Source organism: Salmo salar, chromosome ssa23, assembly GCF_905237065.1.
Source record: "Salmo salar chromosome ssa23, Ssal_v3.1, whole genome shotgun sequence".
Taxonomy (NCBI): domain Eukaryota; kingdom Metazoa; phylum Chordata; class Actinopteri; order Salmoniformes; family Salmonidae; genus Salmo; species Salmo salar.
In genome coordinates, this window is record NC_059464.1 from 19,625,712 (window position 1) to 19,651,504 (window position 25,793).

At 40.9% G+C, this 25,793-nt stretch overlaps 1 protein-coding gene across 10 annotated transcripts in view; it reads left to right on the forward strand.

The window, feature by feature from the left end:
- The first annotated feature begins 7,349 nt into the window (after positions 1-7,349).
- The window catches only part of LOC106584141 (carboxyl-terminal PDZ ligand of neuronal nitric oxide synthase protein), a 241,671-nt gene continuing 223,227 nt past the window's right edge, over positions 7,350-25,793 (forward strand). The window contains exons 1-9 of one of the 10 annotated variants that reach the window (XR_006761501.1): positions 7,350-7,913; positions 8,950-9,040; positions 9,751-9,781; positions 9,898-9,929; positions 10,071-10,122; positions 10,461-11,110; positions 16,314-16,345; positions 16,443-16,466; positions 19,239-19,438. Coding sequence is in view for 2 of the 10 variants with exons in the window: in XM_014169058.2 (XP_014024533.1) it covers positions 7,809-7,913 (105 nt within the window). In the remaining 8 variants the exon portion in view is untranslated. Of the gene's footprint in view, positions 7,914-8,949; positions 9,041-9,064; positions 9,248-9,750; positions 9,782-9,897; positions 9,930-10,070; positions 10,123-10,460; positions 11,111-16,313; positions 16,346-16,442; positions 16,467-19,098; positions 19,140-19,238; positions 19,439-25,793 lie in introns of those variants that run through there. The other 9 variants (XR_006761502.1, XR_006761499.1, XR_006761503.1 and 6 more) reach the window with 9 other exon arrangements.

Consider the following 25,793-nt stretch of genomic DNA (forward strand, 5'->3'; position numbering starts at 1 on the left):
TACCGTGAACCATCAGATCCTCCTCTCCACCCTCTCCGAGCTGGGCATCTCCGGCGCCGCCCACGCTTGGTTTGCGTCCTACCTGACAGGTCGCTCCTACCAGGTGGCGTGGCGAGAATCTGTCTCCGCACCACGTGTTCTCACCACTGGTGTCCCCCAGGGCTCTGTTCTTGGCCCACTCCTATTCTCGCTATACACCAAGTCACTTGGCTCTGTCATATCCTCACATGGTCTCTCATATCATTGCTATGCAGATGACACACAATTAATCTTCTCCTTTCCCCCTTCTGACAACCAGGTGGCGAATCGCATCTCTGCATGTCTGGCAGACATATCAGTGTGGATGACGGATCACCACCTCAAGCTGAACCTCGGCAAGACGGAGCTGCTCTTCCTCCCGGGGAAGGACTGCCCGTTCCATGATCTCGCCATCACGGTTGACAACTCCCTTGTGTCCTCCTCCCAGAGTGCTAAGAGCCTTGGCGTGACCCTGGACAACACCCTGTCGTTCTCCACCAACATCAAGGCGGTGACCCGATCCTGTAGGTTCATGCTCTACAACATTCGCAGAGTACGACCCTGCCTCACACAGGAAGCGGCGCAGGTCCTAATCCAGGCACTTGTCATCTCCCGTCTGGATTATTGCAACTCGCTGTTGGCTGGGCTCCCTGCCTGTGCCATTAAACCCCTACAACTCATCCAGAACGCCGCAGCCCGTCTGGTGTTCAACCTTCCCAAGTTCTCTCACGTCACCCCGCTCCTCCGCTCTCTCCACTGGCTTCCAGTCGAAGCTCGCATCCGCTACAAGACCATGGTGCTTGCCTACGGAGCTGTGAGGGGAACGGCACCTCCGTACCTTCAGGCTCTGATCAGGCCCTACACCCAAACAAGGGCACTCCGTTCATCCACCTCTGGCCTGCTCGCCTCCCTACCTCTGAGGAAGCACAGTTCCCGCTCAGCCCAGTCAAAACTGTTCGCTGCTCTGGCACCCCTATGGTGGAACAAGCTCCCTCACGACGCCAGGACAGCGGAGTCAATCACCACCTTCCGGAGACACCTGAAACCCCAGCTCTTCAAGGAATACCTGGGATAGGATAAAGTAATCCTTCTAACCCCCCCCTTAAAAGATTTAGATGCACTATTGTAAAGTGGTTGTTCCACTGGATATTATAAGGTGAATGCACCAATTTGTAAGTCGCTCTGGATAAGAGCGTCTGCTAAATGACTTAAATGTAAATGTAAATGTCTTTAAAATGCTGTAAAATAGTCATATGTTTGAGAAATTGAAGTAATAGCATTTCTAAGGTATTTGAAAATTGCGCCACGGGATTACACTGGCTGTTGCGTATTTATATCAAAAAACAGCTTTTTACATTAGCATGTGACGTTCAGAACTAGCATACCCCCGCAAACTTCCGGCGAATTCACTAACAATTTACTAAATTACTCACGATAAACGTTCACAAAAAGCATAACAATTATTTTAAGAATTATAGATACAGAACTCCTCTATGCACTCGATATGTCCGATTTTAAAATAGCTTTTTGGTGAAAGCACATTTTGCAATATTCTAAGTACATAGCCCAGCCATCACGGGCTAGCTATTTAGACACCCGGCAAGTTTAGCACTCACCAATATCAGATTTACTATTACAAAAGTTTGATTACCTTTTGTTGTCTTCGTCAGAATGCACTCCCAGGACTGCTACTTCAATAACAAATGTTGGTTTGGTCCAAAATAATCCATCGTTATATCCGAATAGCGGCGTTTTGTTCGTGCGTTCCAGAAACTATCCGAAATGGTAAATCAGGGTCGTGCGCATGGCGCAATTCGTGACAAAAGAAATCTAAATATTCCATTACCGTACTTCGAAGCATGTCAACCGCTGTTTAAAATCAATTTTTATGCCATTATTTCTCGTAAAAAAGCGATAATATTCCGACCGGGAATGTCCATTTAGCTAAACAGAGGAAAGAAAACAAAGCTTTCAGTCGACGCGGGCACGAGCCTGAGTCTCACAGTACTGTAACCAGCCACTACCCAAACGCGCTACTTTTTTTCAGCCAGAGCCTGCAAAGCCACGATTCAGCATTTTGCCGCCTTCTGAGAGCCTATGGCAGCCGTAGGAAGTGTCACGGTACAGCTAAGATCCTCACTCTTCAATAAACAGAGACAAGAAGAACGACACCTTGTCAGACAGGCCACTTCCTGCATGAAATCTTCTCAGGTTTTTGCCTGCCATATGAGTTCTGTTATACTCACAGACACCATTCAAACAGTTTCAGAAACTTTAGGGTGTTTTCTATCCAAAGCCAATAATTATACGCATATTCTAGTTACTGGGCAGGAATAGTAACCAGATTAAATCGGGTACGTTTTTTATCCAGCCGTGTCAATACTGCCCCCTAGCCCTAACAGGTTAATCTGATACTGTTATAGCTCCGGCTAAACTGTTTATGTATGTAAGCACTTCAGAGTTATACCAAGCTAATAAGTCACTCGTAGGATAAGAAGGTTGTAAGAGTGTGCTTAACTGTATTTTCATTTACTTTATAGTTCTCACGGAAGGTGATAATTCTGACTAAAACTACAGAATAAAGCCGCCAGTTAAAATCAAGGAACGGTTGTGCTCGTGGTTACTGGAGGGAGCTACACTAATTGCTGTATCATCAGTAGCAGTGGTAAGTAGTAGTAGTAGTATTTTATAAAGTAGGAGCTATATTAGAAATGGTCAGTGACAGCAGAATCAGAGATCCCTCTTCTAAAGAACCAGGCTGCATAATGACTGATCCCAAAAATCAACTTACTGCTGGGAGCATATGCAGGTAGCCAAGTGGTTAGAGAGGTGAGCCGGCCACTGGAGGGTTGTAAATTTGAATCCCGGGTCTGATGGGAAAAATCTGTTGGGATTATTATTGTTTTGCCTTCAAGCAAGGCACTTACAGTAACCCCCCAACAACAGCTACCCGGGCACCCAGTATGGAAGCCCCACACACCTCTCCAAAACCTGTGTGTGTGTGTGTTTTAGAGAGATAAAAAGGATTAAAAGTTGGACCAATAAAGTAATCTTAAAGCCAGCACAGTATTGAGTACACAGACAGAAATGGAGAGAGAGCTAGTGAGACTTGGGTAGTGTCCCAATAGTCTAAAGATGCTCATCCACACTAATCTGAAAGCACGGGATATGTGGTATCAGATGCCCAAAGGCATCTCTACATTATCCATATGATTTTCACCCATATGGATAAGGCAGCTAGGAGAGGAAGTGACATAATACTGTTGGGATCAACCCTTCAACTGCAATCATTTATGTCACAATCTTTCAACTGCAATCATTCATATCACTGCCTGGATAAACATAATGATGGTTAATGTGAAGAAAGATGAGGAGAGGAAGGAAATTAAAACTATTGAGATGCACCCTTAGGCTAGTTAGTCAGTCAATGCAGCTACATCCTTTAGCCTCTGCCAGTGTTGTGAATTGGTGCTGCTCCAATTGCCCACACATCTGAGACACCTTGGGGAGCAGAGCGCTGCTTCTTACCATACGTTACAGACAGGTGACACAGATGGACTGCATTATACAACACCAAGCTACATTCATCATGCACATCTTGTACAGAACATTGCCTGCATGGAATACTGAGTACCTTACTACAGTCATTAGCTTAGGTGACCACTAGTAGGTAGTCTTGCTCTTTCTAAATTTCAAGCCACTGTCTATCCATTGATATCTCCCTATATTTTATAAACAACATTACTATTCTACATAATCATAATAATTTAAAGAGATTATCCGGTACTTTTGTTTACTTTTTAGCCAGTAGTTCTGAAAGTAGCCTTACGAGACAAAGTGGTTTAAAAAAATTGCGTACTACGTCACATATGTGCACCACATCATTACTCTCTCTTGCTCTGCTGTGTGTGCATCTTGCTAGCTGTCACTCAAATTTCGAGGGGCTGAACCTCATTGGCTGGAACTCAAATTGCTAGGGGGCTGGCCCACATGGGAGAAAATGGCGCTGCACAGCTTCCAGTAAATAGTTGCTTTCAAACTAGGGATTTCGTGGCTAATTGAAGTAAAACAGTAATTCTGCTCATAGATTAAGAAGGTATGAACTACACATTCAGCCCAAAGCGGGAGGTTTAAAAATATTTACTAATCATCAAAGTTCTGGAACATGTCTTTAACTTCTTTAATTTTACCTTTATTTAACTAGGAAAGTCAGTTAAGAACAAATTATTATTTACAATGACTGCCTACCCTGGCCAAACCCGGACGACGCTGGGCCAATTGTGCGCCCCCCTATCACGGCCAGATGTGATACAGCCTGGATTTGAACCAGGAACTGTAGTGACACCTCTTGCATTGAGATACAGTGCCTTGGGCTCCCGAGTGGCGTAGCGGTCTATCTTCTAATGAAGATCAATGGATTTTAGATCAGTTAACGTGAATTTACCCACACTTAGTTTGAGTTGGTATAGTAATCCAAAGCATAAACATAAGTCTGTCTCATAAAAAATGTAAATGGCCAGTCAGCAGTTGAAACAATAACAAAGTGTAATCATGCCACTGTTTCGGTAAAAGGCTGAGGGATGGGGCCTGAGAAATCGAATCACTCTCAAATTCATAGACAGAGCTATGGATGTAAGGACTGATGAGCCAAAATTATAGTTTTAACCATGTTTTGAGGCTATACAGTGCTCATTTACATGTACTTTGTTTACAAACATAGGCGTAAAACAAGCTTATATGATGAGGTTCTGACGGGGTATGACAGTTAAACTAAGCTCATGAGGAATTTATAAGTGATATTCTTCATCAATCAATGGGTACATATCATTAATTTATAAGTCAAAAAATGGATGTAGCAACTGCTGATTGCCCCTTTATACAATTGTTACTTTGATTTCATTTATCTAGGCAAGTCAGTTAAGAACAAATTCTTATTTACAATGATGGCCTACCAAAAGGCAAAATACCTCCTGTGGGGACGGGATTAAATAATAATAACAACATATAAATATAGGACAAAACACACATCACGACAAGAGAGACCTAAGACAACAACAGCAAGGCAACAACACATGACAACACAGCATGGTAGCAGCACAAAACATGGTACAAACATTAGTGGGCACAGACAACAGCACAAGGGGCAAGAAGGTAGAGACAACAATACATCACGCAAATCAGCCACAACTATCAGTAAGAGTGTCCATGATTGAGTCTTGAATGACGAGATTGAGATAAAACTGCCCAGTTTTAGTGTTTGTTGAAGCTCGTTCCAGTCGCTAGCTGCAGCGAACTGAAAAGACGAGCGCAGGGATGTGTGTGCTTTGGGGACCTTTAACAGAATGTGACTGGCAGAACGGGTGTTGTATGTGGAGGATGAGGGCTGCAGTCGATATCTCAGATAGGGTGGAGTGAGGCCTAAGAGGGTTTTTATAAATAAGCATCAACCAGTGGGTCTTGCGACGGGTATACAGATGTGACCAGTTTACAGAGGACTATAGAGTGCAGTGACGTGTCCTATAATGAGCATTGGTGGCAAATCTGATGGCCGAATGGTAAAGAACCAGGGGCGAAAATCTGATATCCACTTTGGAGGGGACAATTACATTACATTTTCTCAAGAGCAATTCCTGAGGGGGACACCAAAAGTAGTGCTGTAACACATAGCCTACATTGTAATATGGTAAATGTATATTGAGGAACCAAAGAAATAAGGTGTTTGCCATACTCCTAACTACCGGTACCCAAAACTACACAACTAATCACAACAGCAATACCATTGCCTTTAACAAATCTTAGTTCAGTCACCAGTTTAAGTTGAGAGTGGGGGTATCCATGGCATTTTCCAATTATGTTCCTATTTAAAAAAAATTGAGAACCTTTCATAATGTTGCCAAACAAAGACTCAACAAACTTACCTGAGACTCCCTGTCTCTGCCAGTCTGTCCCTGCATATCTGTCCCCAACTCTGCTGTCTGTGTGCCATCTGTTGCCTGCTCTGCCTAATGACATCATTGTGAAACATTTCCATTAGAATTTCATTTCTTTCTTATGAACATTTTATCAACTAGTCTTTGAGATATTAGGCTACTAGGGTTCTTACTATGCGTTTTGGTGTATTGAAAAATACTCTGATGTCCGTCTTTTATTTTTCTGCCATTTTTCTACCTGGCTGGCTACACACACAGTGTGTAGGTTATTTACAGTATGAGATGGGCTTCTATCATCTTCAATCATTCTATATGGGCTTCGATCTAAAAGGTAGCTAGCAAATGTGAAACGAATTAAAATGACAAGAGTTGACAGCTGTATGAGTTCACCATTTACACAACATATGCTGCAACCTTTTGTAATTTTAATAGTTTGTTTCATATTGGCTGGCTTCCAACAATAGCTGAATTTGCAAAGCTAGCGAGCACCAATTCAGTTTCAGTGGTGTTTGCTATAATCTTTGCTACCCGGGTTAAATAAAGGTGAAATAAAATAAATAAATAAAAGTTCGCTTGCGACAATTTAGCTTTTGTAACGAGACCATTAAATATATTTAAGACAATGGTAGATGAGAGTGTAGTTCTGTTCAGTTTGGACTTCAGTTTATCGCTAACCTTATCACAGGGACTTTAAAGCACTAACTTACATAGCAAGCTAAGGAACTGGCAGTGGATCAAACCATTGTGAGGCAAAGGGCGGGGGTGTCGCAATCTTTTGAAATTTAAAAACGCGCTATTAAGTGTCTATAATCAGCACAATTGCTTTCATTGCGTATTATTAATATTATTTAAATTAAATAATTATGTTTCAGTGATATTGGGGGGGACAAATCATATTTTTCCCAGGATGGGGGGGTCGTGTCCCCCCCGTCCCCCCCGGGATTTCCGCCCCTGTAAAGAACATATAGCCGCTCAAGAGCACCCTTACCTGCTGATCTATAAATTATGTTTCCGTAATCTACCATGGGTAGGATGGTCATCCGAATCAGGGTTGGTTTGGCAGTTGGGGTGATAGAGGAAAAAGGGTCTAGATTTAACTTTAACACAGTGATAAGTAGGCATACTGTACACCTGCACTGCAATAAGGCATACACTGTATGTAAACACTAGCCTACCATCATGTCACTACATAGCCTTTACGTTGAACAGAAAGAGCAACTATTTTTTCCCCTGTGCTGCTAGGGTGACACTGGCAAAGATCGTTTTGCATGGCCCCGTACCCCGGGTAGGCGGAGTTTATATATTGTAGACTATTCCATTGGTCTATAAGTGAACTCTCACTCAGGGCACCGGGCCGTGCAAAACAAACTCGCCCTCCTATTATACCATGAATTACTATGTTCCAATGAAAACTGGAGGAATTACGAGGTTCCTCCAATCCCGATCTGCCTGGAGAATCCATGCATGGGGAGAGTGAGGGGCGGCTAGGCTGGTCATGGCATTTTACTAGTGGAAAAAACGGCAGGACAAGGAACGCAACATTTTTGACTGTTGGGGTAGTTTTGGTGATTTTACGTCACTGAAAGTAACCTTGAGCTACTTATTTAGGAAGTGAATTGATTTGCTGGAGAGACACGATTGTTATTGTATCGGAACTGAAAGCCAGCCTACTTGCTTGAGCAATAGATACAAAGTTTACACCTCCTAGCCCACTGGATAATTGTGTGACACACGGATCTGGGACGACTACTCGCTGCAATGGACCACTGGATTTAAGGAGTTTGGGACGCGTTTTGGGTTTTGGATTAACAATTAGGTTCGTACCCTTCCGTCTGGTGTGAAAACGGATAGTCGCCAGTCATGCCAGCGAAAACAAAGTACAATCTTGTTGATGATGGCCATGATTTGAGAATTCCAATGCATAACGAGGAAGCATTCCAACATGGGATCAACTTCGAAGCAAAGGTGAGTTATTTTTATATGCTACTGTATTGAGATTATTTGCCAAACTATCTCCCAATCCCTCCTTTTCCTCATTAATGGAGTTGTGTTTAGCCTATTGAATATTACGGTGGTATATTGCTGCCACTCAGCAAAATAATATATTTTGTATCATTATGATATAACATCACGTTATTACGAAATAAATCAATAACGAAAATAACCCATGTTGTCGTTATTATAATACAGATAACGTTATAATGAGACAGATCTCGTTATTACGAGAAATATAATGTTGTAATGAGAAATATGTAGTTATTATGAAATAGCCCGGTTGCACGCTATTATGAAAAATAGCCTATGCCTTACGCTACTTGGCAAATTTGGCTTCCTCTCTTGCACAGGTTGACATTCTGGCTGGTTTGCTTGAGTTGGTCAATTACATTTTTTCCTCGGTTTGAGGCATTGGGAGATATTAGAGAGATGTCGTTGAGGAATAAAGATGGTGTTGTCATTAGTTTACGGACATTGTGGAGTTCTCTAAGGCTCTATAAACGGAAAAAACTATCGGACTTCCTTGAAATAGCTTTATTCCTTCTTGATCAACTGGGCCGTTATGGGAAGTTACATGGATACCAACTAATGCATCTAAGCGGAATATGTGGTAATCCAAAACACAGTCAGGCATTTACTTCATGCTCTAGACACCCATGAAGTGGGCAGAAGTCTCTGGGAACGAACTTAACTGGCTTGCTACTTTACATTCACAACCAAGAGGACAGTCATCGAGGAACATTTTAGGTAACCCAGCTAGCACAGAACCTTCCCTAAAGGGTCTCCTTTGGTTCTTAGAAAAATAACTTTCACAGAACGTTCTGGGAACATTGTGGGAAAGTTATTTTTCTAAGAACCGAAGGAGACCCTTTAGGGAGCGTTGCTATTTTGGTAGAAACACATTGTTCTGAAAACATTCAAATAACCTCATAAAATGACGTTATTTTTGGGTGAATTAGAACTTTTACATAACATTCCCCTGTGGTTCCCGTTTGGTTGTTGGAAGAAAAAAAGTTCTGGGAACGTTCTGGAAATGTTGCATATCTAAGGCCGTATTGGATCAAACTGCTGAAAGAGAAGATAAAGTGTGTGTGGAGGTGAGTGCACATCATTTTGTAAATAGCTAAATAGTTTTTTTATCCCCCCCCCCAAAGAAACATGTTTTGAACTCTCCTTTACAATTTATTCACAAGACAAACGGTCATGTGGCACCATCGTCACCAAAGCAACGGTTGACAGTTAAAGAAATGGCTGCCAGACAGTTTAGCTTGTTTCAAGTACTGCTAATATTATTATTTTTACAGGTAGAGTCAGAGAAACATACTAAAACTATAACACGTGTTTATATGAACATGTTATGGGGTAGCATAGTTATTTTTTTACTGTTTTGTGTTTTCAGAATAAAAATGTTTGAGTAAATTAGCTAGCTTAGCTAGCATGTTCTCCAGCTGCATTGGCTGCTAGCTAGGTCTGACCATAAAAATATGTTTTTGGGGAGAGTGACAAATGAGGTCTGATAACCCTTTTGCTATATTATAATTGTTTTTACTATTTTGAAAAGGATGGCGATAGATTTGATTTGTTGAATGACTAGACTACTTGGCTAGTACCTGACAATGGTATCCAAGTCACATGACCCGTCATGTAAATAAGGAACTGATTGCAATTAAATAGTAAAGAGGTTTAAAAAAATCAATAGGATATCCACTGAAATACATTAGTAATTCATTAAATGGGTCACAACTGAATAAAACATTTAATTAATAGAAATTGATTCTTTTAACATCACTTTCTGTTTTACTTTTAGCTTGCTTGGACAGTTTCCCCACCTGCACCATGTGAGTTATCTTCTACAGTAGTTTAGCAGAAGGCCACCACGGAGTTGATAAGTGCATGAGAAACAATACATTTGCTAAGTGATTAATCGGTTTCTGATTCTTTGTTTCATTTGCAGCTCCATTTTGTCCAGAAGTATACTAGTTAAAGGTGAACAGGTTTACTTTATTACTACAATGAACACTCACCAGACGGTTTATTAGGTACAGGACCGCGTTCATGAAAATCCATTTTCTACAGCTATTAGTCTGCTTATCTAGTCTCTTATCTACCATTTCTCATTTTTTACAGATGGAGCAATTGTGGGACACCACCACTTGTGAACACCTACTCAACCTCTAAGGTAAATGGCTTACAGTAACTTGATAGCATTGAAGCCTTCACATTGAAACAATGGACCTTATTTTGTTGATAATCCCAAATGGACCCCTATACCCAATGCACTTGTGGAGGTCTGAGATGATTTGATGGGTTTAAACAATATGATTAAACTTCCACCTAGCCTATCAGAGGGCTAATTGGAATAATGACAAATTTGCTCACATAAGTCATCCTCTCAGATCTCAAGTGCATAAGGAGTAGGGTCTAGGGCAGGTTTATTCAACTCTTACCCTACGAGGGTTGGAGCCTGCTGGTTTTCTGCTCTACCTGATAACTAATTGTACACACCTTGTTTCCTAGGTCTAAATCAGTCCCTGATTAGAGAAAAACATTTATTTTTTTTTGTAGTGGAACTGGCTTCGAGGTTCAGAGTTGAGTTTGAGGGGTCTATGGGTTGATTTAGGATTGGACCATACTTTTGGAATCAGAACTTTCAACTAAAGTGTGACATACATTAGACGTCTGTTATGGTTAACGTGATTCAGTTTGTCTCACAGAAGTTTCTCTAAGCTCAACTGGAAGTGTCACAGAGCAGAGGTACAGTAAATGGCCTACAGTAACTTGATAGTATTTAAAAACATTGAATCATTCACATCGAAACAGTGGACCTTATTTTGTATTGTCACATTTTAGATCCTGAACTTTCAAATGAACTCAGATGTCTGTTAATGTTAACGTGATTCATTTTGTCTCAGACATCACTCCACCCAACCGTACCACAAGACAGCAGATGTATGGCTTACAGTAACTTAATATATTTAAAAACATTGAATCATTCACATCAACACAATAGACCTTGTTTTGTGGCGTCAACAATGAAGTGTGACATACAGTACATTAGGCGTCTGTTAACAGACATCTCTCCACCCAACCGTACTGCAACAGTCCCAGTCTCTCCACTTGTCCCGCAGTCTCCCCAATCAGAAGAGTAGGACCTGCCCTCTGTGAGAGTAAGTAAACACTGAAACATACAAATGGAGTAAAAATATAATGTTCCTTGTTGAAGCTAGAATCCTTGATAGAAACAATAAAAAAGCGGTCTCCCCGCCTCCATTTGGTAAAAAGCTGAGGGATGGGCCTGTCATAGCCAGATTATCTTTTCTGTAACATTTCTCTAATTTGTTTCTACTATCCTGTCTCTATAACTCCCCTTATGTATGCCGTTACTATAGAAGCGAGCCAACTTAACTTAAAAAAAGTGAATACACTAGCTGTGCCACTAGAGATTCTGGGTTTGAGTCCAGCCTCGAACCCGACTCCTGTGGCGGGCCGGGCGCAGTGCACGCTGACACGGTCGCCAGGTGTACGGTGTTTCCTCCGACACATTGTTGCGGCTGACTTCTGTGTTGGATGGCATTGTTTCAAGAAGCAGTGCGGCTTGGTTGGGTTGTGTTTCGGAGGACGCATGGATCTCGACCTTCGCCTCTCCCAAGTCCGTACGGGAGTTGCAGCGATGAGACAAGACTGTAACTACTACCAATTGGATACCACAAGATTGGGGAGAAAAAAGGGGTGAAAATACAAACAAAAACATAAATAAAATTGTGAATACAAATCAGATGTATTTGTCACATGCGCCGAATACAACAAGTGTGTAGAGTTTACCGTGAAAGGCTTACTTATGAGCCCTTTCCCAACAATGCAGTTAAAAAGTAAGAAAATTAACAATAGATAAAAATAGTAACACAATAACAAGGCTATATACAGTACAAGGAGTATCGGTACTGAGTTAGTGTAGTGGGGTATGAGGTAGTTGGGTTGATTTGATTGAGGTAATATGTACATGTAGGTTTGGTTAGGTGACTGAAGTACTCTACTTGTAAGGTCATATTTTAGAACTTAGCTAGCTAGTCACGTTGACAATAGAATAAGCTTTCAAATGATGGCCACCTGACCCAGATTGCTATTTATAATGGACTATTTTTGGATTGCGTAAACAACAACAGTGTGATGGTGGATACAGGGCTGTTTTCCAAAAAAATCATAAATACAAGCAGGGCATAAAATTAACACCTACCACATGAGGGTAGATTAAGGTATTGGGGGGTAAGAATGTCTATTTCACCAGCCTCGTTGTAGGCTGGTCAATTTGCAGGGCTCAACAGTGCAAGCTTTACATTCACATTTGCGAGTAAAAAGTCAAGTATGAGCACATGCTGCAGTATCTGTTTTAAAGTATTTCTGCCGTTTTTGTTTAATAGCTGCTAATCGCACAAAGAAATGCAAATATTATGTTCTCTTCTAGAATGAAGCATCTGTATGCAGGGGTGGTAATAGCATTTGAAGGAGTGAAATATGTGGGGGTTGTTACAACCACCTGGATTGTTACAGATTCAGTAAGTTTCTACTCTGACAACCAAAGATTGTGTTCTGACCTTTAAAAAAAATATATATATAATTGTAATATATACTGTTTATTGGGTTATAATTGAAATACACTGTAACCTCTTCATCAGGGTGTGTATTGCTAATGGACCAAAAAAGATAACCCAAAAAAAGTTAAACTGTGAACGACCTGACAAGACATGGAAAATGCAACGGCCAGAATTCTGGAGACCACATGTAAATTTAATATGTTTAAGACTGATAGTATGAAATCTGGATTCAGTATGACAATCTAATAGGGCATCTCCAGTATGGGACTTTACATTGGGGTTTGGCCTATCAAATGACTATTGTAGAATTATTTGTAACCAGATTATATATAGTTTTTTGACTCGTATGACAGAGCAAAGAAGAAAGTTAACTGGGCAGAGGAGACATCTAATTTGGATACGGGTCATCTAAAAAAACAAATAAAACCCTCACTTTCGAGACTATCAAAGTCATGGTAATTACCGGTAATCTATATAACTAGCAGTTAACATTACAGTGCCCTAGTAGGCCACGTTTAATTTGTGTGTTGCCATTGCATTGATTGTATGGAACGTACAGTTGTAGCCAAAAGTTTTGAGAATGACACAAATATTAACCTCTATGGGCTAGGTGGGACGCTTGCGTCCCACCTACGTAACAGCCACTGGCAGCCTGTGGCGCGATTTTCAAAACGTTAAAAATCCTATTACTTCAATTTCTCAAACATATGACTATTTTACAGCTATTTAAAGACAAGACTCTCGTTAATCTAACCACACTGTCCGATTTCAAAAAGGCTTTACAACGAAAGCAAAACATTAGATTATGTCAGCAGAGTACCAAGCCAGACACCCATTTTTCAAGCCAGCATATAATGTCACCAAAACCCAGAAGACAGCTAAATGCAGCACTCACCTTTGATGATCTTCAACAGATGACAACCCTAGGACATTATGTTATACAATACATGCATGTTTTGTTCAATCAAGTTCATATTTATATCAAAAAACAGCTTTTTACATTAGCATGTGACGTTCAGAACTAGCATACCCCCCGCAAACTTCCGGGGAATTCGCTAACATTTTACTAAATTACTCACGATAAACGTTCACAAAAAGCATAACAATTATTTTAAGAATTATAGATACAGACCTCCTCTATGCATTCGATATGTCCGATTTTAAAATAGCTTTTTGGTGAAAGCACATTTTGCAATATTCTAAGTACATAGCCCAGGCATCACGGGCTCGCTATTTAGACACCCGGCAAGTTTAGCACTCACCATAATCATATTTACTATTATAAAAGTTTGATTACCTTTTGTTGTCTTCGTCAGAATGCACACCCAGGACTGCTACTTCAATAACAAATGTTGGTTTGGTCCAAAATAATCCATCGTTATATCCAAATAGCGGCGTTTTGTTCGTGCGTTCCAGACACTATCCGAAATAGTAAAGAAGTGTCGCGCGCATGGCGCAATTCGTGACAATAAAATTCTAAATATTCCATTACCGTACTTCGAAGCATGTCAACCGCTGTTTAAAATCAATTTTTACAACATTTTTCTCGTAGAAAAGCGATAATATTCCGACAGGGAATCTCCTTTTCGGCAAACAGAGGAAAAAATCCCAAAGGCGGGGGCGGTCGGGGTCACGCGCATAAGCCCAGTGTCCCTTGATCGGCCACTTGAGAAAGGCGATAATGTGTTTCAGCCTGGGGCTGGGATGACGACATTCTGTTTTTTCCCGGGCTCTGAGCGCCTATGGACGACGTGGGAAGTGTCACGTTAGAGCAGAGATCCTTAGTAAATGATAGAGATGGAAAAGAAGTTCAAGAAATGGTCAGACAGGCCACTTCCTGTAAAGGAATCTCTCAGGTTTTGACCTGCCATTTGAGTTCTGTTATACTCACAGACACCATTCAAACAGTTTTAGAAAATTGAGGGTGTTTTCTATCCATATGTAATAAGTATATGCATATTCTAGTTACTGGGTAGGAGTGGTAACCAGATTAAATCGGGTATGTTTTTTATCCAGCCGTGTCAATACTGCCCCCTAGCCCTAACAGGTTAATTTTTACAAAGCTTGCTGCTTCAGTGTCTAGATATTTTTGTCAGATGTTACTATGGAATACTGAAGTATAATTACAAGCATTTCATGAGTGTCAAAGGCTTTTATTGACAATTACATGAAGTTGATGGAAAGAGTCAATATTTGCAGTGTTGACCCTTCTTTTTCAAGACCTCTGCAATCCGCCCTGGCATGCTGTCAAGTAACTTCTGGGCCACATCCTGACTGATGGCAGCCCATTCTTGCATAATCAATGTTTGGAGTTTGTCAGAATTTGTGGGTTTTTGTTTGTTCACCCGCCTCTTGAGGATTGACCACAAGTTCTCAATGGGATTAAGGTCTGGGGAGTTTCCTGGCCATGGACCCAAAATATCAATGTTTTTTTCCCCGAGCCACTTAGTTATCACTTTTGCCTTATGGCAAGGTGCTCCATCATGCTGGAAAAGGCATTGTTCGTCACCAAACTGTTCCTGGATGGTTGGGAGAAGTTGCTCTCGGAGGATGTGTTGGTACCATTCTTTATTCATGGCTGTGTTTTTGGCAAAATTGTGAGTGAGCCCATTCCCTTGGCTGAGAAGCAACCCCACACATGAATGGTCTCAGGATGCTTTACTGTTGGCATGACACAGGACTGATGGTAGCGCTCACCTTGTCTTCTCCGGACAAGCTTTTTTCCGGATGCCCCAAACAATCGGAAAGGGGATTCATCAGAGAAAATTACTTTACCCCAGTCCTCAGCAGTTCAATCTCTGTACCTTTTGCAGAATATCAGTTTGTTCCTAATGTTTTTCCTGGAGAGAAGTGGCTTCTTTGCTGCCCTTCTTGACACCAGGCCATCCTCCAAAAGACTTTGCCTCACTGTGCGTGCAGATGCACTCACACCTGCCTGCTGCCATTCCTGAGCAAGTTCTGTACTGGTGGTGCCCCGATCCCGCCGCTGAATCAACTTTAGGAGACGGTCCTGGTGCTTGCTGGACTTTCTTGGACGCCCTGAAGCCTTCTTCACAACAATTGAACCGCTCTCCTTGAAGTTCTTGATGATCCGATAAATGGTTGATTCAGGTGCAATCTTACTGGCAGCATTATCCTTGCCTGTGAAGCCCTTTTTGTGCAAAGCAATGATGATGGCACGTGTTTCCTTGCAGGTAACCATGGTTGACAGAGGAAGAACAATGATTCAAAACACAGCCCTCCTTTTGAAGCTTCCAGTCTGTTATTCAAACTCAATCAGTATGACAGAGTGATCTCCAGCCTTGTCCTTGTCAACACTCACACCTGTGTTAACGAGAGAATCACTGACATGATGTCAGCTGGTCCTTTTGTGGTAGGGCTGAAATGCAGTGGAAATGTTTTTTTGGGGATTCAGTTCATTTGCATGGCAAAGAGGGACTTTGCAATTAATCTGATCACTCTTCATAACATTCTAGAGTATATGCAAATTGCCATCATACAAACTGAGGCAGCAGACTTTGTGAAAATTAATATTTGTGTCATTCTCAACTTATGGCCACGACTGTACATGTGCTTCGGTCAAAATGGCGACCAGGCAGAGCAGAAAAAGGAGATGGAGTTAAAGTAATCACAGGTGTAGTTTCTTGATCTATGGTATACTGAATCACACCTGTTTTGTTCAATTGTTGTGTGGTCATTGAAAAAACAACATATTTGATTATCACTTTTATTTAAATGTATAATAAATATTTATTAAACAGATTTTTTTAACATTCAGTTCACAGAATGCCGATGTTTCCAGCACCAGAGGTACACAATAGTGATGCTAAATTAGGAACTTTCAAAAGAAACTTGAAAATACATTCCAATACCTCTAACTAATAACGTGTCTTATTTTGTTTTACAGCTGTCTCTCCGCTGTCCAATGATGGTAAAAAGCTCAACTTACAACTATTTCAAAACACATATTTGATTTTCACTTTTATTTATATATACTGCTCAAAAAAATAAAGGGAACACTTAAACAACACATCCTAGATCTGAATGAAAGAAATAATCTTATTAAATACTTTTTTTCTTTACATAGTTGAATGTGCTGACAACAAAATCACACAGAAATAATCAATGGAAATCCAATTTATCAACCCATGGAGGTCTGGATTTGGAGTCACACTCAAAATTAAAGTGGAAAACCACACTACAGGCTGATCCAACTTTGATGTAATGTCCTTAAAACAAGTCAAAATGAGGCTCAGTAGTGTGTGTGTGTGTGTGTGTGTGTGTGTGTGTGGCCTCCACGTGCCTGTATGACCTCCCTACAACGCCTGGGCATGCTCCTGATGAGGTGGCGGATGGTCTCCTGAGGGATCTCTTCCCAGACCTGGACTAAAGCATCCACCATCTCCTGGACAGTCTGTGGTGCAACGTGGCGTTGGTGGATGGAGCGAGACATGATGTCCCAGATGTGCTCAATTGGATTCAGGTCTGGGGAACGGGCAGGCCAGTCCATAGCATCAATGCCTTCCTCTTGCAGGAACTGCTGACACACTCCAGCCACATGAGGTCTAGCATTGTCTTGCATTAGGAGGAAACCAGGGCCAACCGCACCAGCATATGGTCTCACAAGGGGTCTGAGGATCTCATCTTGGTACCTAATGGCAGTCAGGCTACCTCTGGCGAGCACATGGAGGGCTGTGCGGCCCCCCAAAGAAATGCCACCCCACACCATGACTGACCCACCGCCAAACCGGTCATGCTGGAGGATGTTGCAGGCAGCAGAACGTTCTCCACGGCGTCTCCAGGCTCTGTCACGTCTGTCACGTGCTCAGTGTGAACCTGCTTTCATCTGTGAAGAGCACAGGGCGCCAGTGGCGAATTTGCCAATGTTGGTGTTCTCTGGCAAATGCCAAACGTCCTGCACGGTGTTGGGCTGTAAGCACAACCCCCACCTGTGGACGTCGGGCCCTCATACCACCCTCATGGAGTCTGTTTCTGACCGTTTGAGCAGACACATGCACATATGTGGCCTGCTGGAGGTCATTTTGCAGGGCTCTGGCAGTGCTCCTCCTTGCACAAAGGCGGAGGTAGCGGTCCTGCTGCTGGGTTATTGCCCTCCTACGGCCTCCTCCACGTCTCCTGATGTACTGGCCTGTCTCCTGGTAGCGCCTCCATGCTCTGGACACTACGCTGACAGACACAGCAAACCTTCTTGCCACAGCTCGCATTGATGTGCCATCCTGGATGAGCTGCACTACCTGAGCCACTTGTGTGGGTTGTAGACTCCGTCTCATGCTACCACTAGAGTGAAAGCACCGCCAGCATTCAAAAGTGACCAAAACATCAGCCAGGAAGCATAGGAACTAAGAAGTGGTCTGTGGTCCCCACCTGCAGAGCCACTCCTTTATTGGGGGTGTCTTGCTAATTGCCTATAATTTCCACCTGTTGTCTATTCCATTTGCACAACAGCATGTGAAATGTATTGTCAATCAGTGTTGCTTCCTAAGTGGACAGTTTGATTTCACAGAAGTGTGATTGACTTGGAGTTACATTGTGTTGTTTAAGTGTTCCCTTTATTTTTTTTGAGCAGTGTATATGTTCTACCCAGGGCCTAAAATTAACACCCACCAAATACGGGTAGATTTTGGCATTGGCCGGAAAGATGTCTATTTCATCAGTCACGTTGGCGGGTGGTCAGGGCTCCACATTGCAAGCATTTCACTCTCATTTGTGAATAAAAAGTCAAGTATGATCACATTTATAGCAAAATAAATACTGCAGTAGCTGTTTTCAAAGTATTTCTGCCTTGAGCTGCAACATTGCATGGCTGGGGGCTGTGTGCACTTGAAGAGCTGAGTGACAGATACATTTCTAGAAGCGCTGCACACAGGCATAAAAATGGGTCTAATTTACATTTACATTACATTTACGTCATTTAGCAGACGCTCTTATCCAGAGCGACTTACAAATTGGTGCATTCACCTTATGATATCCAGTGGAACAACCACTTTACAGGGGGGGGGGTTAGAAGGATTACTTGAAATTAAGTGAGACTTTGTCCTTGTGTTTCTTGGTTATTGACATACTTTTGTTCACAAGCTAGGATGTTTTTCAATGTTTGAGTTTAAGCTGCTAGGGTAGAGAAGCAACAGGATACTAGTCAGACTCAATCTCACAAGCACAAACATGACTCCAGTCGTGTTACCAGGGTAACCTCCCGGCCTTAAAGGGGCAGGTGAACATTTTTGTCTCATCTGTGATATTTTGTTTAACATGAAATCAAATAATATACCACATTACTTCTTACTAGTAATACATTTTTTTTAGAAACATTACAAAGCATGCTCATCTGTTTTTTTGTGTTTTGTTGGTGTAATTGTAGTGGGAAAAAAATATTTTGCCTGCTAGATTTTTTAATATACCTGCCACAGTGGCTGGTGGACCAAAAAGTACATTTAAGCCCTGGTTGTACCCATCTTTGTGGTGCAAAGTTAGGAACTTTCAAATGAAGTGTAGCATACATTAGACGTCTGTTATTGTTAACATGTGATTAATTTTGTCTCAAGTTTCTCCTCCAATCTCACCTGGAAGACTGTCCCCCAGCAGAGTATGTTATGGTGATATTAATTGTTCTCTTAAGCACAGAAAAATATTTAAATGAATTTAAATATTAACTGTACCCTTGTACTTGACTTAACTATTGCAGGATTCCAAATGATCGTGCTGATGAAGCTGGAAACAATTATCGAGAACTAGTTGGAACTCCTAGCAATTCAGCGATAGCTGCTAGCCGCTGGAGCACAAGATCTGCCAGACAAAGTCCTGCCTAGACCTTGTACGACCAAGGAGGATTTGGAGGACCTCTGCAAGAGTCTGGAGGAGGCCACCACATAGCGGAAAGAGATGGTATGCATCTTAATCTTTGAAAATGTTCCTAAAACTTCCAACAACAATCTGTTGTAAATCACAGTATTCAAGATGATGGGATTACTTCTGTTCCCTAGGGGGAAGGGACCTCAACACCATGGTGCGCAAGGTCTTCTGCAAAATTGCTACCAATTATGTTTTCAAACACTACAGTTTGAGAGGGAGGACCTGGGCCTAGATTCACAAAACCTTAAGAAGAATTGTATTCTTATTTGCCATTTTTTCCTTAACTATAGACTTAAGAAGAAAGTTAAGAAAAGTTGCTATTCCTCAAAGGTTCTTGGAAATGTTCTTGCGCTATTTCTTATGTTTCTCCTTAAGCAAAACGTTAAGAAGAAATTGATTCTTGAAAATAAAGTTAACCTGTTATGGCTAGGGGGCAGTATTTTCACGGCCGGATAAAAAATTTACCCGATTTAATCTGATTATTACTCCTGCCCAGAAACTAGAATATGCATATAATTATTAGCTTTGGATAGAAAACACTCCAAAGTTTCTAAAACTGTTTGAATGGTGTCTGTGAGTATAACAGAACTCATTTGGCAGGCCAAAACCTGAGAAGATTCCATGCAGGAAGTGCCCTGTCTGACAATTTCTTGCCCTTCTTGATTATCTCTATCCAATACAGGGGATCTCTGCTGTTACGTGACACTTCCTACGGCTCCCATGGGCTCTCAGAAGGCGGCAAAAAGCTAAATCATGGCTTTGCAGGCTCTGGCTGAAAAAAAGTAGCGCGTTTGGATAGTGGCTGGTCACAGTACTGTGAGACTCAGGCTCGTGCCCGAGTCGACCCCATGCTTTATTTTCTTTCGTCTTTTTACCTAAATGCAGATTCCCGGTTGGAATATTATCGCTTTTTTACGAGAAAAATGGCATAAAAATTGATTTTAAACAGCGGTTGACATGCTTCGAAGTACGGTAATGGAATATTTAGAAATCTTTTGTCACGAAATGCGCCATGCTCGTGACCCTTATTTACACTTCGGATAGTGTCTTGAACGCACGAACAAAACGCCGCTATTTGGATATAACAATGGATTATTTTGAACCAAACCAACATTTGTTATTGAAGTAGCAGTCCTGGGAGTGCATTCTGACGAAGAACACCAAAGGTAATCAAACTTTTCTAATAGTAAATCGGAGTTTGGTCAGGGCTAAACTTGGTGGGTGTCTAAATAGCCCAGCCATCACGGCTAGCTATCTACTGAGAATATTGCAAAATGTGCTTTCACCGAAAAGCTATTTTAAAATCGGACACCTCGATTGCACAAAGGACTTCTGTATCTATAATTCTTAAAATAATTGTTATGTTTTTTGTGAACGTTTATCGTGAGTAATTTAGTAAATTCACCGAAGGTTTGCGGGGGGTATGCTGGTTCTGAACGTCACATGCTAATGTAAAAAGCTGGTTTTTGATATAAATATGAACTTGATTGAACAAAACATGCATGTATTGTATAACATAATGTCCTAGGTGTGTCATCTGATGAAGATCATCAAAGGTTAGTGCTGCATTTAGCTGTGGTTTTGTTTTTTGTGACATTATATGCTAGCTTGAAAAATGGGTATCTGATTATTTCTGGCAGGGTACTCTGCTGACATAATCTAATGTTTTGCTTTCGCTGTAAAGCCTTTTTGAAATCGGACAGTGTGGTTAGATAAAGGAGAGTCTTGTCTTTAAAATGCTGTGAAATAGTCATATGTTTGAAAAATTGAAGTTTTTGTATTTTTGAGGAATTTGTAATTCGCGCCACGCCTATCATTGGATATTGGAGCAGGTGTTCCGCTAGCGGAACGTCTAGATGTAAGAGGTTAATGGATTTGTTCTTAATTCCAAGATGGCTAAACCCTTGTCCTAAACTCTGGGCAGTTAGAGAATAATCTCATAAAAGCATTTGAACATGTTTCTTTCACTCAAATTTCATCTGAAAGTTTCAGTATTGATTATTTTAAACCCAAGAACATGTTTCTCAGTACGAAATATGCTAACATGATATATAGATAGCAATCTAAATTGGTTATCTAGCAACAAATATCTTAAGAAGATGAATAAGAAGATATTTTAAAAAGTCATAAGATAAGATTCATAAGATCTTAAGATATTGTTGAGGAATTGCACTTACGAACTATCTTTAATTCATTGTTTTGTTAAGTTTTTACATTTCTGCGTAAAGAAGTGTTTTTTTGTGAATCTGGACCCAGGTGATTTGCAGGTTAATAGCCAGGAGGTTCAATACTGAGTGTACAAAACTTTAAGAACACCTAATATTGAGTTGCACCCCCTCTATTCGTCGCGACAAGGACTCTACAAGGTGTCAAAAGCGTTCCACACGGATGCTGGCCCATGTTGACTCCAATGCTTCCCACAGTTGTGTCAAGTTGGCTGGATATCCTTTGGGTGGTGGACTATTTTTGATACACACAGGAAACTGTTGAGCATAAAAACCCCAGCATCGTTTCAGTTCTTCACACAAACCGGTGAACCTGGCACCTACTACCATACCTTGTTCAAAGACACTGAAATATTTTGTCTTGCCCATTCACCCTCTGAATGGCACACATACACAATCCATGTCTCAATTGTCTCAAGGCTCCTCCCCTTCATCTAGACTGTTTTGAAGTGGATTTAACTTCTAGTCAACAGCCAGTGGAATCGCGTGGCGTGAAATACAAATACCTCATAAATGCTATAACTTAAATGCTATAATAATTTCTCAAACATATGACTATTTTACACCATTTTAAAGACAAGACTCTCCTTTATCTAACCACACTGTCCGATTTCAAAAATGCTTTACAGCGAAAGCAAAACATTAGATTATGTCAGGAGAGTACCCTGCCAAAAATAATCACACAGCCATTTTCAAAGCAAGCATATATGTCACAAAAACCAAAACCACAGCTAAATGCAGCACTAACCTTTGATGATCTTCATCAGATGACACTCCTAGGACATTGTTATACAATACATGCATGTTTTGTTCAATCAAGTTCATATTTATATCAAAAACCAGCTTTTTTACATTAGCATGTGATGTTCAGAACTAGCATACCCACCGCAAACTTCCGGTGAATTTACTTAACCTCTTGGGGCTAGGTGGGACGCTAGCGTGCCACCCGTGGTGCACTCCATCAACAGCAGGTGCATTTCAAGAGCGGCAAATTTGAATCCAAATAAATGTCAAAATTCAAATTTTTCAAAAATACAACTATGTTACACCATTTGAAAGATAAACATCTCCTTAATCTAACCACGTTTTACGATTTCAAAAAGGTTTTACGGCGAAAGCATAAATTTAGAGTATGTTAGGACAGTACATTTACAAGAGTTGTGTGTAATGTTTTGTCAAGTCAAAGACAGGGTCACCAAAACCATAAAACCAGCTAAAATGATGCACTAACCTTTTACAATCTCCATCAGATGACACTCCTAGGACATTATGTTAGACAATGCATGCATTTTTAGTTCTATCAAGTTCATATTTATATCCAAAAACAGCGTTTTACTATGGCATTGATGTTGAGGAAATCGTTTCCCTCCAATAACCGGCATTCAAGTCAGCGTCAGAAATTAAATAATTAAAATTAGAAAACATTGGTAAAATATTATATTGTCATTTAAAGAATTATAGATTTACATCTCTTGAACGCAATCAACTTGCCAGATTTAAAAATAACCTTACTGGGAAATCACACTTTGCAATAATCTGAGCACTGCGCCCAGAAAAATACGCGTTGCGATACAGACTAGACGTCATGTTGGGGAGATCTAAAATCGAAAATACTATGTAAATAATCCATTACCTTTGATTCTCTTCATCAGATGTCACTTCCAGGTATCACAGGTCCATAACGAATGTAGTTTTGTTCAAAAAAGCTCATCATTTATGTCCAAAAATCTCTGTCTCGTTAGCACATGATGTAAGCCAGCCGGACTTCTCGTCATGAACGAGGGGAAAAAATATATTTCCGTTCGTTCAAACATGTCAAACGTTGTATAGCATAAATCATTAGGGCCTTTTTTAACCAGAACATGAATAATATTCAAGGTGGACGAATGCATACTCTTTTATAACGTATTGGAACGAGGGTACCCAACATGAACTAGCGCGCCAGGTGTCTAATGGGACATCACCGTTCCATGGCTCTTGTTCGGTCAGATCTCCCTCCAGAAGACTCAAAACACTTTGTAAAGGCTGGTGACATCTAGTGGAAGCAATAGGAAGTGCCAAAATATTCCTAAACCCCTGTGTTTTTCAATGGGATAGGTTTAAAGTCAATACAACACATCAGGTATCCACTTCCTGTCAGAAAATGTCTCAGGGTTTTGCCTGCCAAATGAGTTCTGTTATACTCACAGACACCATTCAAACAGTTTTGGAAACTTTAGAGTGTTTTCTATCCATATATAATAAGTATATGCATATTCTAGTTACTGGGTAGGATTATTTATCAGATTAAATCGGGTACATTTTTTTTATCCAGACGTGCAAATGCTGCCCCCTAGACCCAACAGGTTAATTACTCACGATTAACGTTCACAAAATACATAACAGTTATTTTAAGAATTATAGATGCAGAATTCCTTTATCCAATCGCGGTGTCAGATTTTAAAATAGCTTTTCGGCGAAAGCACATTTTGCCATATTCTGAGTAGATATCACGGCTAGCTAATTTGACACGCACCAAGTTTGGCCCTCACCAAACTCAGATTTACTATAAGAAAAATTGGATTACCTTTGCTGTTCTTCGTTAGAATGCACTCCCAGGACTTCTACTTCAACAACAAATGTTTTTTTGGTTCGAAATAATCCAGAGTTATATCAAAATACCTCCATTTTGTTCGTGCGTTCAGGTCAGTATCCGAAGGGTGACACGCACTTAGAAGCATGTCAAACGCTGTTTAAAATCTATTTATGTGATTTTTCTCGTAAAATAGCGATAATATTCCAACCGGGCGACGTTGTATTCATTCAAAGAGAGAAAGAAAAACATGGAATTCACATGAACGTGCATCTCCAGTGTCACTGTTCTCAGCCTGACCACTCACAAAATCTCCTGCTGTTTTTCGCCCAGAGACTGGAGAGACGTCATTCCACTTTCTGGCGCTTTCTGAGAGCCAATGGAAGCCTTAGAAAATGTCATGTTACAGCAGAGATGCTGTATTTTCGATAGAGATGCCGCAGAAGGAGAATAAATTGTCAGACAGGGCACTTCCTGTATGGAATCTTCCCAGGTTTTGGCCTGCCATATGAGTTCTGTTATACTCAGACACCATTCAAACAGTTTTAGAAACGTTAGTGTTTTCTATCCAAATCTACTAATTATATGCATATTCTAGTTTTTGGGCAGGAGTAGTAACCAGATTAAAATCGGGTACGTTTTTTTATCCGGCCGTGAATATACTGCCCTCTATCCCAAACAGGTTAATTATATTGAATTACTCTGACTCTCCGACAACGAGAGTGGCGGTAGTTCCAGGTACGCCCAAGTTTGAGATGGACACCTGTGAATTAGAGGTAACAAGAGAATGTCAGATATATCTCAAGATTCAAATATTTTAATAAGTTCAAAAGTTATGCCTACAAGTAGTAAAAATGTAAAACACACAAAGGATTAGCCTATTTCTGTCCTGTCCTCATGGCATTTTCTTTGCAAAAGTCCTGATCAAAAATATGTTTGCTGGGTGGTGTCCAGTCCAGATGATGCTTGCACATTTCTGGGAGGAAGGACGTTAACATTGCAAAGCAGCTAAAATCTGATTATATCTGACTGGACAGTCCTTAGCCACTACAACACTAGACAATTGAACCTGTAAAAGAGGAAAGCAGACAACAATAGACAATGTGTTTTCTATCCAAATCTACTAATTATATGCATATTCTCGTTTCTGGGCTAGAGTAGTAACCAGTTTAAATCGGGTACGATTTTAAATCCGGCTGTGCAAATACTGCCCCCTAGCCCCAACAGGTTAACTTATAATTCACTGTATCACAATTCCAGTGGGTCAGGAGTTTACATACACTAAGTTGACTGCGCCTTTAAACATCTTGGAAAATTACAGAAAATGATGTCATGGCTTTAGAAGCTTCTGATAGGCTAATTGACATCATATGAGTCAATTGGAGGTGTACCTGTGGATGTATTTCAAGGCTTACCTTCAAACTCAGTGCCTCTTTGCTTGACATCATGGGAAAATCAAAAGACCTCAGAAAAAGAAAACGCCTGAAGGTACCACGTTCATCTGTACAAACAATAGTACGCAAGTATAAACACCACGCAGCTGTCATACCACGCAGGAAGAAAACGCATTCTGTCTCCTAGAGATGAATGT